Source organism: Anas acuta, chromosome 5 (assembly GCF_963932015.1).
Source record: "Anas acuta chromosome 5, bAnaAcu1.1, whole genome shotgun sequence".
Classification (NCBI taxonomy): domain Eukaryota; kingdom Metazoa; phylum Chordata; class Aves; order Anseriformes; family Anatidae; genus Anas; species Anas acuta.
The window spans coordinates 28,913,099-28,928,733 of record NC_088983.1 but is presented as its reverse complement, the minus strand read 5'-3'; the positions used below and the strand labels follow the sequence as shown (position 1 = coordinate 28,928,733).

Sequence of the window (15,635 nt, the reverse complement as noted above, 5' to 3'; positions counted from 1 at the left end):
TTGCAAGATGGCTTTGTTGCCACCAGGATTCACAGGTCCTGTGCTTTTTTTTTTTTTTTTTTTTAAAAAGAAGAAGAAAAAAAGAATTTTTCTCATTCTTTTTCTGGTATTTGGACTACAAACCCCAACACGGCACCACAAGGAAAAGAAGCTCCTTCATACACTACGACCACTTCCCTCCTCCTGCATTTCTGCTGTCCAAAGTCATGTGCTGTTGAACATGTGTAGCAAAACAGACAGAAACTGCATGGATAGATGAAAGCAAGCTGCCTGGCTGACAAAAGCCAGTTTCTGTGCCAAACAGCCTGAGGCAAAGCCTCCCCAGCAAAGCAGATACTGCACCTGAGCCCGGAGGCCACTGCTGGATTCCAGCGTGGTAATAGGTATGGTTGGGATGAAACCCAGACTGTGGGAAGGGTCAGAGCCTTGGCTAGCGCTTGCCATCTGGTTATTAGCTAGGAAGCAGAGTCAAAGCAGCAGGTCCCGCACCTCTACCGGACTGTAGGGTGCCCCAGCATGGGGCAAGTAACCTTATCTATGGCAGTTTCAGCCAAACTAACCTGGGAAACAATAGCATGAAAACAGACAGATATCCCACACTGAGCAGCAGCATCCCAGCTCCGTTGAGCAACGCAAAGCCACTCCTTCCCAGGCTGCACCATTTCACCTTCGGTGGTATCGTAACCCACAGCAGCCAGCTTGAAACGAGAACCATTTCCATGCTGCAATACCAAATTTGATTTCCGTGTAGTCATATATTATGGATTTAACTGACACATATATGTTAAGAGTTACTGGTGTGTCCCTCTACATTCAAAGAGGGAAGAGGACATCAGAAGGTGACTTGGCCCCCCTAAAACCTGAATGAATCTTGGAGTTACTGCTGTAGGAAGCAGCACGCAAAGAGAAGTGCAGAGTAAGCCTCCATCAGCACTGGAGTTTGGGTCAGACATGCTTTGGCAAGCAGCTGCTGGTCACCCCACTTGCCACACACACTCTTTCCTTGCTGTGGAGCAGCAGAGCTGTGTTCCTTTCCAACACGGCTGAACAGAAGTATGCATCCAGCTTACAGCAGGTGTTGAGCACATGGGACCAAGACACAGCAAGTCAAATGCCACCCTCCCAAAACACACATGGTGAAGGCACCAGCTCCTCAGATCCCGATGTTTCACTCTGCTCACTGATGCACAGCCATGCTCGCTGGCTGCTCTACCAAGTTATGAGAACAGGGCAGAGCCCAAGTGACTGGCAACACTATGCAAGATCCAGCTCACAAGGGAAGGAACTGAAATTGCCATTTCACAGATGTGAATCTCCTCCAAATCCCACAGGAATTCTGCGGCAATGTCCAGGAAAGGAAGGCATTTCTTTTTTTTTTTTTTTTTAATAACAAGACCACCCTCCTTCAGGATATTGCTTAACTTGCATCTCTACCTTCCGGCTGGCTTGTAACCAGCTGTTGCTCTTTCTGCACAGTTATTAGCCTCTTCCTCCAAATAATGCAGTGCCATTATTTTTGGTCCTGCTCTGGCCTAATTCAGCTGACTTTTCAATTTTGCCCATTTTATTAGTCTCACAATCAAATTCCATTGCAGATATATATTTTTATTTTATTTTATTTTATTTTATTTTATTTTATTTTATTTTATTTTATTTTATTGCAAGCATAAGCTTGCTGTGCTTGTTTCCACCCAGCACAAACTAGTCCTTCTTCTACACTGAAAGCATCTGTGAAAATGCCAGTAAGACTGTCTACCTACATAAATTCACAGGGTGCTACTAAGCAAATGTAAATGAGCTACCCTGCACCACTGAAAACCTTATAATCAAGGCAAGTTAACTTCAATGTAAGTTTTGTTATAAAACCAGGATGACGTGTCACTTGTTGGAAATTTTAGCTCCACAGCTTACATTTGCAAGAATCACAGAATGGCTTGGGTTGGAAGGACCTTAAAGATCATTTAATTCCAAGCCCACAGGAAGGGACAAGAGGGAAAAAAAAATCAAGACACTCCTCGCTTTGCTTTCTTTCCATTTCAAGAAATAGAATAAATCTGGAGGCATTTTTATTTTTTGAAGTTAAGTAACACCCAGCAGAGCTAGGAGTGCATTTATGCTCTTCACATCAATATCATGCCTGGATTTAGGAGAACATGAGTGAAAAAGGGAGCAAGGTGCACATTAGACATTAGTGTGGCAAGAGGGGGGCTTCCACTTCACTTACCATTTGAAGGACACCAAAATATGACATCAGGTAGCCAGACTCCACTGCTTCCAAGCCAAAGAAATCCATCGAGATGATGGAAAACATAATCAGGAACAAACCTAGAGGGAGGGTTAATGAAAAGTATATATCAGTACACCTCCAGTGCTTGTAATGGCCCAGCCCCTGCTCCCAGTCACCTCCAGCATGAGTCAGTAGCTCTCCCTGGGGTTACAGGGACTGGATATAAACATGAGTAGAATCCTACTCAAAGTCAGTATAGTAATTTAGTCTTTAAATGTTCACTTTTTATCCCACTTACTTTCATCTTTAAATAATGTGACTACGTAGGCTGTAGATTCAGCTGTTTATAATAAACTGGTAAATATTTTTATCACTCAAGCCAGACTAACCATTAAGGCAGCAAGAAAACCTTTGTTCAGACAAGACTGTAACCAGAGAATAATCTGATTGGATTCCTCCTCCCTTTCGCCTAACTTTAGCTTTCCACCATTGGCAATGCTGCCTGGGAAACAACCTAGTGACATCAGACCAAACACGGAGGTTTCGCTGCACACCCCAACAGTGATTTCAGCAGTATGTGGAAGCTCTCTCATGGCACGATAGTGGTATCACCACAAATAACCAGGGACGTATGGACAGGAACAGTAGCCACCAGGGCAGCTCTTCAAGTAAGGCAATTTCTGGAGAGCACAGCAGAAAATGCCTGCTCAGTCTCACCTAAAATTACAGTAGGGTGCATTTCCCTTCCCTGCCAAACATATACAAATACAAACGTGTACACACACTCCACCATACACACAGAGCCATGAAATTAAAAATATTGGGACAGAGCCTGCTAAAGAACTGGAGTAAGATGTGAGACTGCTGCCACCCTAACGTCTTGTGTACCTTGGGTGACAAAGACAGGAGGAAATTGGGGCTCCCTCCCTGTAAATGCCCCCCCCCTCCCATTTGACTGTCTGATGCTGATGGGAAGAGGTGGAAAAAGCAGGTGACCTCCAGGGGTCCATCCCTGCCCTTGGAGGATCCTCTGAGTTGCAAAGACTTGATAAGCTGGGAGATGAAGTCTTCTCCATCATGGTAGGAAAGCAGAGGCCAGGAGGAAACGGGTGAGGGCTGGGATGAGGGCTTGTGGCCTGGCAAGGTGAGTCATGCACCCCGCAGCATGGAAAGGCTCCTGCTCACATTTCCTGGAAGCGTGAGGAGAGCCGTCCCAAACTGCTGACTGCAGTGCAGCACATTCACCCCGAGCACAACCACATCCACCCATCGCCAGCGGACAACACAACGGGTTTTCCTTGTGGGTCCCATACAGACAGGGACCACGCTTTTCCTGTGAAATTCACCCAACTGGAAAACTCAAACCAAGGGCTTTGGGTGCTGGTGAGACAATAGTCACTTACATGGTGTCATGGTCTGACAGGCCCCAGGGTCTGCTTTAGGAAGGGAGGGCTCACACCTGAAAAAATCAGCCCAATTCCCCTGTGTCCAACAGCACAGCACTGCTGGTACTAGTGGTGCATCTGCACCAAGGAGGGCCTCCCTCCGAGCTTCCCCGCTCACGAGGAACCACCACCCTCCCACTCCAGGCCCTGCTGCAAAGCCTTTCTGAGCCCCCTGAGCTTTCTGGGGTCACCTCCTCCTGCCTTACTGCCTGGCTGGTGTTGGTCCTCAGAGGTTTGGAGAAGGTGCTGGGTGCACGTGAAGATTTATGGCTTTGCCACACCTCTCGGCAGGGAGCGCCTGTCAGTACTCAATTGCTTTGAAATGCCTCTCAGCCCCAGCCAGTTTAAGGTAACATGCAAATCGCAGCATTTACTCCCAGCATCCAAAACAGACAACAGAGCTGCACATGTTTATAAAAGACACACGTGAAGAAATGAAAGAAAAACCACACTTGGTTTTACTCGTGGGGAGATTGGCTCAGGGCGCGACTGCCTTCATGCAGCTGCCCCGCTGCGGTACCACCTAGGAGGGATTCAGCCTTCCCACATACCTGATGCTTCTTCCTGGTACAACGCGCCCGCTCTTGCAGCTAAGCTCCCTGTTGAAGTCCCTTGCTGAGTTTAGGCAGATTTGGATCTTTCTGCTCCAAACAAACTCATTTCTTTCTGTGAAGGGGGCTAGCTGCTCTCCTTCTTTAGCCTTACACATTGCAATGAGATGCAAACATCTCTTTCTTCAGACAGGTATCATGCCCATGCCTGCGTGGTTAACAACAACTGCCTGGACAAGGGAGCCCCTCCTTGTCCTACCTTCTTTCAGTGACTAAGGTGGTCTCAGAAACTTCACCTTCTTGGGAAAGATGGGGCTAAACAAGGGGTGAATTTCTTAGAAAACCTTGCACCAGAACAATGAATAATGATGGTCATGCAGCAGAAAGCTGGTAAGCAGCTTGTGAAACTCGATAAATGTGAGGCAGAGCACCAAGGAGATACAGGGGTGTGAAACGCATTTAAAAAAAAAAAAAAAGATAAAGACTGGGAATTTATAAAAGCAGCCTCTGGCTCTGGGAGGGCATACCGGGCTTACATGGCAAGGTAGTAGCAGGGGGCCTATAGGGGTTGCCTCTGAGACGAAAGCAGGCTTTCCAAAAATCAAAGATTCACACAAGCAGCTAATTATCAGTATTTTCAAAGCCCTGGTGATCCCTGAGCAGCAAGAGGTATGTTTGACATTTCTATCCACATGTTTGGCTTTCTGTCTCTTATCTACCACAAGGAAATGATGCTTGCTTTTCCCATGTCAGCTGAGCAGGCAACTTGGCCGTGCTGGAGAGACCTGTTGCCCCTCCATCCCTCGGCAGCTCTCCTCCCAGAGGAGGCACAGAGCTGATCTCTGCTTTTATGCAAACCAGGGAGGAGGTTCCCAACCTTGCAGCCCTCTTGGGAAGGCTCTTTCTCTTTCAGTCAAGCTAATTTTGGACAACAATGAGATCCATACGGAACAGAAGATTTTCTCCTGTGTATATCACAAACTTGTTTACAAAGTAAATAGAGAAAGGTCTGTAATTTGAATGATCTAATTAATTAATTATACAGTTGCAGCAGGGAGATGAAAGGTGAATGAGACCAACAGGAGCTCAGCCTCCAGTCATAAGCAGCCGAGGAGGAGGTGATGGCCAAATCCCCTTTCGGCTGCAATCCTATGGCCAGTGGCCTGAAGAGAGACCCACAAAGTCACTAGGATTTTAATCATTCCTGACCATAGTGCTCTGCTTGTGGCAAGAATGCCTCCAGTGATCCTATTCCTGCTCCCCTGAAACACTCCTACCCACCTCAGTGACATTTGGCCCATGTCCTGACTTAAATCTCAACTTCACTTTCCATCCTGTTTCCCTACGAGTTCCCTTGCAGTCGGGGCAGGAGATGTTTATTGTGTTTTAGTATGTATTTTTGCTGTGCACAGGAAAAGAATGTCTTCTACAACTCAGAGACATTTGCATTTCAGCAGTGATGACTAAACCAAAGCGCATCTTGCCCGCCTGTTGGAAAAAGGACAGTGCACAGGAAACTACAGTGCAGATTGCAAATGGATGTGGTCTCAGTGTAGTGTTTTTAAACAGAGAAAAGAATGTTACTTTGAGCTGAGAAATGAGCCAAAATTGGAAAAAGAATATCCTCTTAAACATCACTCGGTGATCTTGTTCTGGGAAACACTGTCATTTTATAAACACTATTTAAAAAGTTTTAAAGCTTAGTTTCCTAAGAACCTGAGAGATGCACTCTTAGGGCAAGCCACCAATCCATGGAGATACTATTCCATCTCCAGCTCTAGGGATAGGACCAATTAGCATTATTTGTCTCTGCTAATACCAAGTACACACTAAAAGAAAATGAAAAAAAAAACAGGAATCCTTTTGTTCCCTGCAAGTTATTCTGCAGCTCCAGTCAGACTTTGCAAGGCTAACAGAGGAAACTGGTCATTCCTAGAAATGCTGTCCCCTTCTGATCTAGCCACTCTCCGTGGCCAAACCTGGTTCTATTTGTACACTGAATTTACAGTTTACAAATCAGAATTTAATGGAATGTGCCAAGACTGCGACTGACTCAAAGGGAGCAGGGAAACAGGCAGGTCTGTGGTATGTTTGAGATAGCAGTGGGTTATGAACACGGCATGAGAAAAATGCACAGAACATTCAAAGAGAAGAACAAGGACCATCACATAGGTGGAAGGGAAGGAAAAAAAAAGCTAGCAGCTCCCTGGCACACAGCCAAAAATTAACAGTCTGTCTGACCACAGCTCCTTGTCCAGCAATATCTTTAAATTGCTGGGAAAAGGTTAGGTTATGCATAATTCCCTTCCCTTAAAATCATTAAGCAAAATCAGGAGAGACCTCAGTGTTTCTGGCAGGGTACAGATGATTTGCTTCTGCTCTGAAGAGGTTCCAGCCCAAATAGAAATGGCAGACAAGAGGAGAAAACCATCCCTTTACAGCCAGGGGATCAGGCAGAGTGATTAAGTGATTTGCCAAAAGTCACAAAAGAGGCCTGTGACAAGCAGTCTGTTTTCCATTAATTTCAGGTTTTTGACCCTATGTAGCTGAGAGCATCTGGAAGCATGCAGCACTGAGGTACAAGCCGAATCCTTACTCCTCTGTGATCACACGCAGCGTGGTTTCAGTAACTTGAGACTAGCCTGGTCTACAGTGTATATCTTCTTATTTTAAATACATCAACAACCACGGGTAATGGGTGAGATTTACCTATGGGAAATCCAGAAAAGACCTTGACTAAGAAAATTTCCATTACTCCCGGAAACTTCATCAGGCGTAGGATTTCTCTGATGCTGAACACGCTGCCAGACTGTGATGTGCCTAAGGAAGATGACATATCGGATAATATTATATTTATACAGGTTAAACACAGGGAACAAGAAACTGTGGTGATTACTTGTGGCTTGTTACAGTGCTCTGCTCAGTGTAGGCAATGGCTTTCTGAGTGATGCTTTCTGGGAATGCAGAGAGAAAACCCTAACTGGAGTAGTATGATCTGGGTAAACATCAGTGAAAGAATTAACTCTGGTATAGAACTGAATTTGGAGGTAAAGCTTTGGGATCTGGAAAGCTGAGCTGAAACTGTGGACAGTTCATATGCAAAATAAATTAGATGACTGTGTCTTCATCATTCTTAAATCCTTCTCATCCGACTAAAGCTCATCTCTTGGGAAATACTTTCTCACAGGCATGAGGAGGGTGAAGCCCTGTGAGCAAAGAGGTGAACCTTTTTGCCCATAAATGCAACCCCAACTCCTTCAGCACAGTCCTGCCATCAAGTCAGTCCCCTGTCCCTATTTATGTGCTATTTATCAGAAGCACTAAATACTTACTGTGCTCTGCCTCACCATGTTCTGACTTTGATTTAGCTGGTGAAGGGATCCAAACCATTGCTATCATGGTGTTGATGAGACTTCCCACCAGCCCGACATATATAGGAGTAAAAATGCTGCAAACGGACAGAAATACAGGTAAGTGGGTAGTTAATCATAAACAGAAGATGGTTGTATCTTCATCCTGTGAAGTTTTGGGCACATGTCTGTTTTTACTTGCATGAGGAACAACCCCCTTGAAGTTGCAATATAGAAGGCTATCGAAGAGCTCCCATGCTTTCCTGGGGGCCTTAGATATGACCACAGTATGACATTTCACCTAAAGATTGACATCAAGATATTAATGTTAATATTAATCGTGTTAATTATATGGTACAATACAAATCCATGAGTATTAGGGGAAAAGAGCCCCTCTTGGTTTAATGCAGCTTAGAAATCTTCCCACTGAAAGCGAGAGCAAATGCTTTTTAGGATCCATCTAATCCCCATCTAATCCCCAATTTCATTCATCAAAGTATTATCTCACTGCTTGAAACTTCTCAGTGAAATCAAATGAAGTTAAGAAATGAAGAAAGTACTCAGGATGATTATGAATGGTAGAACAAAGCTCAGGGTACAATCAGATCTGAAAACACCAGAGGTACATCACCACCTGAAAAAAAGCCACTAAATATAACAGATCAATTGACAAAGCTTTGACCAGAGGCCCAAATTTCGTCTCTTTAACAGATGTGGGGCCACATCCTTACATGTTGACCCAGTTAACAACAATTATTAACTGTAGTGAATTGTAAGTTATCTAAAAAACCCAAACACAAACTAGTAAAAGCCAATAAAGTCAATGAGAAGTCCTAAACTATCACTATCCTCTTAAAAGAATGGGAAATGATCCTCCTAGTCTTTAAGGGCACATGGGAAGACTTCAGACTCAGAAGGGCTTTAACTTCAGCAAACACAGCTGGAACAAAGTCCAGGGCTGGAAGACTGAATCTCAGGAGACTTGAGCTGAAAACAAAGGAAAAAGTATGGTTTGTGTTTAACAGCAAGAGCAATTATCCACTAAACCAGCTCATTAAGTCTTCTCTGTCATGGCAATCCTGTTAGTCAAAGGGGAATTCTTTGAGAAATGCGTGCTGAAAGCCTACAGCAGGATGCAGATTTGGGATGGGAATCCCCAGCTGACAAAGGATGGTGTCATGGAGAGGACAAGATGACCTGACCATCATGCTCTCTCTGGGGCATCAAAATTTAAGCACATTGGATCTTAGCAAAGCAACACCTGGATTCATCACAGAACATTTTGGAGCCATGCAAGCCCATGCAGACTTGGAGATGAATGTGCCCTTGTCTTATCAAATGGAACTCCAAATAGACCTGCAAGATGCAAAGCAGTGCTTCCTGTGTGCCTGCTGATAAAGGGCTGCTGCTTGCCTGGCTTTTTACTGCTGCTTTCCTTGTCAGACCACGGCGTATGTTTTTCATGGAACAACCAACAGCACTAATTGTAAAAGCCTCAAGTTTCCTATGTGCTAAGCAAAGGTGCGGTCTGAGTAATTTCTAGACTGTAACGGGCTTATTATTAAAGTCCCAGAGCAAGACAGCTAAGGATTGCGATGCAAACAAATGAGAAAAGCATCAAAGAGCAAATATATATATATACACGCATTCCTGTTAATACCAACAGCAAAACTCCCAGATGAATATTTTAATTAATTATCATTAATAACAACAAAGTTAGATAATATCTTCCTGCTAATGGACTTAGCGCAGCAATTTAGACCTGCTGCATTCCATCTGCCAAGCTGTTCCACTAATTACCCTGGACCACAAAATTAGTCATTTATAGGATTGTTACTTTTTATTTTTAGTGCAACAGATTGCCTTTTTCTGATCTAAAATTATCTGCCAAACAGTTCACAAACTACTGAAATCAACTTTTTTGACCCAAATTTTTATCCAAGCAGTCTGGAATTTGTAGTTTGCATTGCAACATAAAGGACCTTTATTAAGAAAATAGAAAAGATAAAATATTCAAAAGAAGTAGCTCCAGATGGCTTTATATATATATATATATATATATATAATTATTACTCTATTTCTGTATTTCAAACTTCCATTCTGTGGAAAAAAAAAATTGTTAGACAGATAAAAACTTTTCTTTTTCCAGTCTTATTTTTTTCCTGAGGTTTTCCAGACTCCTAGATGCCAACACAAACATGTTTTACTCTTTAGATCCAAGAAGAACCACCGCAAGTGCCAGCAATGAGTGAAGGATCCCCCTATAAAACCAGTAATTAATTAATGTACTCCGCTGAAAGCAAACAACCAATAATTCATTGCTCTGGAAGAGAGAGGAGAACCTTGAAATTTTACACATTTGGAAACACCTGGGCTTGCCTTCACAGATTTGTGGAATTCTGTACAGCTGGACTCTGAATTCAGGGGAATCCAGTAAAATATAGAGCTCAAAAACACATTTCCAAGAAAAGCCTGAAGCATTCAAACTCATCTGAAAATCCCTTTTCGTGACCACAGCCTTCTGTAAGTGCTTCATGTTTTTCCACATATTACGCATTATTAGCATTTCTTGATGGTAATGAGGGTACACACTCAGGCTAGGCTGGTCCTGCGTGGCAGGGACAAACTCTGGAATCAGAGATAATGCACCCGTGTCCTGGAAACCAACTGTTTGTTTGCTTGCTTAAGAAACACAAAATTAAACCAATGGTCATAAAACTGCAGTATCAACACATAAGGCCTTTCTCTCTCTTTTTCTCCCCCCCTCCCCCCCCTTTTTATTTTCTTCTGATGCTTCTGTTAGAACATGTGAATTTTCCACTTGGAAGTTTCACCTCTTCAACAAACTCTGGAGAGGAAAGGTCCATACCTTATGCATTGCAAGGAGTGAAGTGCCAACTTTGGTCTTTATATTAATATAGACACCTGACCTCCTCTTTTCCATCAGGAACAGGGTCAGACTCTGCCTTTACTCCTCTCAGGGGCCTCAGAAGCCTGGGGGAAGACAGGAGGGAAAATAACCTCTGGGGCTATTCAAGCAATAACCTCTTCTGAGCTTTATAAAGAAAAATCTAGTTGGGCATAGGCCTTGGCCTCGCATGGTGACACCTCCTGTGCCATATCCTGTGATTTTATCAGCACCTGGAGACACAGAGACTCTAGATGGATCTGGACCAGAGGCCGATACTTCCCTGTACTAGGAAGAAACACTACCTGCATCCATGGATGCTGCTGGGAGTGGAGCTGCACTCTGCTCAGGTGGGGTGGGACAGAGGTGGTGGTGGTGAGGAGGAGCCCCACAAGCAGCAAAATGGCAGGGCAGGACTCACTCACACCCCATGGCATCTTTGAGGAACAGCTCCTTCTGCTTATTTGGCTTATCAGGAAGGCACATGTGCCAGGACGGGATGCAGCAGTGCTAGTAAGACAAATGAGACACATTAAGCAGGTTGCTCCTGTGGGACCTCTCCCCGTCTTCTTCCCCTTCCTGCCTTCCCTCTTGTCCCAGCACACCAGCTAGCATGCATCCTGCTAAAACCAGAAACAGATTTTCTGAGCAACAGGCACAAGAAAGGATGCGGGCAGACCTCATACAATTAAATTAAAGGACTGTTTTTTGCTGTACTAACAGAAGCAGCTGCTACTGGCCCTGATTTAAGCTTTCAGAAACATACAATGAAAACATGAACAGAGGGACTGGGAGTCCAGGAGCTCATAACATCAGTTAAATGCTGCTCAATGATGTAACAAAAGCCTTTAAAAATATATATATATATATCATTTTCCTGAAGCCTTTATGCCAGTGTGGTGGACACATTAAAAACACATCCCTGGAGGGAGGGACTCAGAAGAGGAGGAAGGGAATCAAGGGCACCCCTAGACACTGTGCAAATCCCTGGGGAGACAGCCCCTCTTGTTATTTCAAGACTCACTTTCTAGCTTGTGTTCATTGATAACAAATAGGATGACAAATAGGATTTGGCCATATGGAAAATCCATCCCTAACGCTGGTGGGAAAGCAGAACTGATGATGAAACCATTAATAATAAAATAATGGCAAAGAGATTAAACCCAGCAAAAATATTATCATTCAAAGTTGGCTGGAAGAGGGCTGAATTTCTTCCCATCTAAGGCTTAACCAGCCTCTGTATTTACAGCCAGATAGCTGTAAATCCTATCACACACCATGCTTTTTGTTTCATTGGGCATCACCCAGATAGCAGGCTGATTTCAGTATCCCCTACTCCAGAAACACTAGATGAGGGAAATGAGCAGGAAAAAGATGCATCTTTTTCACAGATAATGCTTTCTCACCAAGTACTGCATGCCCCTGAAGTCCAAACAGGTCACACACGAAGCATCAGAAAAACTTGGTGGGCTTTATAGCCAGCAATAGAGTCATAGAATGATTTGGGTTGGAAGGGGCCTTAGAGATCATCTAATTCAATGAGGATCTTGGGAAGCAAACAAGTATGCATGGGTATATATACATTCATATATGTACATACATATGAACACATGCACAGAGCATTTCCTAGCAGCTGTGCAGCAGTTCTTGGTGAAAGTACCTTTGGCTGTAACAAAACCAAAGGGCTGCTGCCGGCTGGCTGGGAGGCTGCACTGGGGCTGTGTGTGCAGTGAGATAGCATCAATCACTTTCTGATTAGCATTCCAGCCACAGAGCCCTGCTCTGCATGCAAAACACAGGAGAAAATGTGCGTGTGTAATTGCACAATTAAATGTTGCGTCAATACAGTGATTCTTTCGAGGAGGAAGCAGTTCCCGACGCTTCCTTGAGGATTAAAGGATCAATGTGTATTTCTGCAGTGAATGGGATTGTGTTTGTTTTCTTTCTCTTTTTCTTAATAAAGTCAAAGTTGAACATGGAGAGAGTGCAGATTGTTTTTTAGTGACTCACTCCTACTTCAAAACAATGCTGCATAAAGCTTGCATTCATAGCCAGCCCAGATTCCTTAACGAGCTCTGAAAGGGCTCTCAAAATATTTCTTTGATTGCAGTCCGGCCACACTCTCCACTCATCCACTCACACCCTTCGAGAGGGGCAGCTAAGGGAGAAAAGCAGCTGGTGGTTTGAAAAGAAAATAAAGACCAAAAAAAAAATAAATCCCCTCAGGTAAAACCATGCTGCTAAACCATGCTCTCCAGTAAACAGCTTTGCATCCCCAAGAAAATGAGCAGTGGCCAGCCCTCCATCAGTGAGAAACACTGCTAACTTAGAGATGCATAAGGTCAGTTCATAACTCATGGTAACTCAGCAATGGGTTAGCTTGAGGAACTTTGTTTTGCTGTCTTGACAATGCTTGATTGATGTATTTCATCGTTGACCTATAGTGGTCTTGTCTCCTCCTGAAGACCAAAAAGCAAGTACAAAATTTCACCATAGACCATGTTTGTGCTTAAAACACACACACAAAACCTTCAGTCAGAAATAGTAAGCCTTGAAATGTTTCATACATTTCTCAGGACCGTCATGCAACTGTACAGAGATAGCCTGACTTGCACAGCCTGGGGAAACACACAGCACAGTAATACAGAGGCATGAATAAACACGGCATGAGTCTTCCCGCCATGGGCCCTCTGGCTCAAGCAAATACCCATGTGAAAAATGTGAAGTGAACAGCATGTGAAGTGAAGAGCAGAGAATGATGCTAGCTGAAGAAGCATTACATCCCAAGCAGGAACAAACATAGACCCCAAGGGATGTGCCAGAGGAAGATGCCCTTTTCACTTGTGGTTCCTGGTGGTCAGGCAGACAGCAGTACTTCACAAGAGGTAGGACAAATCATCTGGGACAGATCACCTGTATTTCACTGCATCTCCTCAGCAGGATTCCTTGGTTACAATTTTTCCATTTTTCGCTTGGAGTCTGTGATTTCTCTAGAGACAGAACATGAAATGGGAGCGGATAACTTTATCCACCCATGCATCAGCAGGAATGGGAGGGAGCTCACGGCCGTGACGCAACTGGAAACCATGACAAGGATGCCCTCTTTTTGCACCCACCCCATGTTTTTGGATGAGCAGCAGAAGTAGGCTGCTGCTCTTTGGGGACCAACAGGCTCTTCTGTACTCCAGTGAACTTGACCTTATTGCGGCAGGCCAAGAGGGTGGTGAAGCTTCACGTCCACACCCTCAGCACAGCCCCTCACAGGGTGAGGACACAGACAAGCGCTCATTCAACTGCTTGCTTCCAGCAGCAGCCACATCTGGAAAAACTGGGTGGCAGGAAAGGAAAAAAGAGGCAACGGCAGAGATGTTGGAGCTGCCATGTGCCGGGGACACCAAGATGGGAGCCACAAGTTCACATCCCCTAAGTCATCAGAGCTACCTATGCTTTAATGACCCTTAAGGGACATCCAGCCCCAGTGCAGGCACAGCGGATCCTGGGATATCTGTGTCAAGAGGCAAATTCCCAGCAGCCAGAGCACCCTGTTGGTGCCTGCCCACAGGCTGCTGGATCCCAGGCAGTGCCCTTCTGAGGAACTCGGCCAGGAGAGACATATCAGTCACGCCTGAATAAGACGTGGGTGGATTTACGTGCTTGATCCATAATCCACCATCAATTTCAAGCATCATTTACATTTGTGTGCTGTTTTCTGGTAAAATACACTGTTTCAAAATACTCGCTTGGCTAAGTCAAAGCTTGCACTTGTATGTGCCATTGCTGCTTTTGCTTGTTGCACAGTCCCACTGCCTCTCTGTGCACCAAACACCTCCACGTTTACACCCATTTATAAAAAATGGGGGAAATCAGCTTCTCCCTACAAGGGACTATAGCCAGCTGGGTGACTAAGGCATTGCTTGCTCTGTGGTATCATCCTGTATGTCTAGAAATGAAGGAGTCAAGACAAAGACCAGGGATGAGTTGCACTGATTGAATGGGGGCTTGCAACACCTGGCTTCAATCCCAGCAGGGCTAATACTGGATGAGCTGAGGCAGGTCAAGATAGGAATCAGCAAGTAGGTGTAAATGGTCAGTTCTCACAACAGACACATCCCACCGGTGAGGCTGGGACTTGTGTTGCTCGATCTAGCTGCGAACCATCTGGAACAGCAGTGAGGTAAGGAAGTTTGCTGAGGACACGCAGGGGACTGGGGGAAAGAGCAGTCAGTGGGGAACTGCATGTGGCCCTTGCAGGACTGAAGGGTTGGGCAATAAAACGGCAGCTGAAAGTCAGTGCAGCTTAAACATCAAGCGATGCAGACAGGGAAAACAAGTCTTAAATCCAGGAATTAAATAGTGGTTTCTGAAGTGCTTAGTGCTGCTCAGGAGCGAGACCTTTGGACTACCATAGGCAATTTAACAAAACTCGGCTCAGCGCTTGACTAATCAAACGTTTCAGGATTACTGTGAAAGAAACAGTGAACCAGAGAAGAGAACCTTGTTATACCACTGTATAAATCCCTTTTTCACTGGCACTTTGAGCACTGGCACAACACTTCTTCCCTCTTCTCAAATAGGTACCTTAGAAGTGGGAAAGTCCCTGAGGAGGGCAGCCAGGACTTCACGCTAGTGACAAGTAAGCAGATTGAGAGCTTTCACTCTGCAGAGACGGTATTCAAGAGATATGTAATAATGGCCCAGAAACTTGTGAGGGCCATGGAGCATGGGGTTAGGAAGTGACTAATGTGGTATCTCCCAGCACAAGGACTGGAAAGTATCAGATGAATCTGTTGGGAGCCCGGGTCAAAACACAGAAAAAGGCCCAATTCTTTCCACCACACATAGAAGGTCAATGGAGTTTGTTGCTACTGATGTAGTGGAAGGAAAAGATTTAAACAGGCTCAGGGAGAGACTGGACAAGTAGTTGGAAGAACAATCCACTGAAGGTTATTGAAGAGTCACAAACCACATTCATTCATGTCAGGAAATCCCCTGAGCTGAAAATAGTTGGAGGCTGGAAAAGTAATCGGTGAGTATCATGCAAGTTTTTCCCAGTATTCTTCTTCCCTAGGCATCTTACTATGATTTTTATCAGAGAAAGGGTACCAGGTCACACTGAGATGCAAGTGCAATATCCTCCTCTCAGCAGGAATCAAA

At 44.6% G+C, this 15,635-nt stretch overlaps 1 protein-coding gene across 3 annotated transcripts in view; it reads right to left on the bottom strand.

Moving 5' to 3' along the window:
- SLC22A18 (solute carrier family 22 member 18) overlaps nucleotides 1-15,635 on the bottom strand; it is a 57,286-nt gene that overhangs the window by 15,419 nt on the left and 26,232 nt on the right. For 2 of the 3 annotated variants that reach the window (XM_068683474.1, XM_068683472.1), the window contains exons 5-7: nucleotides 7,556-7,671; nucleotides 6,933-7,043; nucleotides 2,225-2,325 (exon numbers count right to left, since the gene is read on the bottom strand). In XM_068683474.1, coding sequence (XP_068539575.1) covers nucleotides 2,225-2,325; nucleotides 6,933-7,043; nucleotides 7,556-7,671 — 328 coding nt within the window. The remainder of the gene's footprint in view (nucleotides 1-2,224; nucleotides 2,326-6,932; nucleotides 7,044-7,555; nucleotides 7,672-15,635) is intronic. The other variant, XM_068683473.1, reaches the window with a different exon arrangement.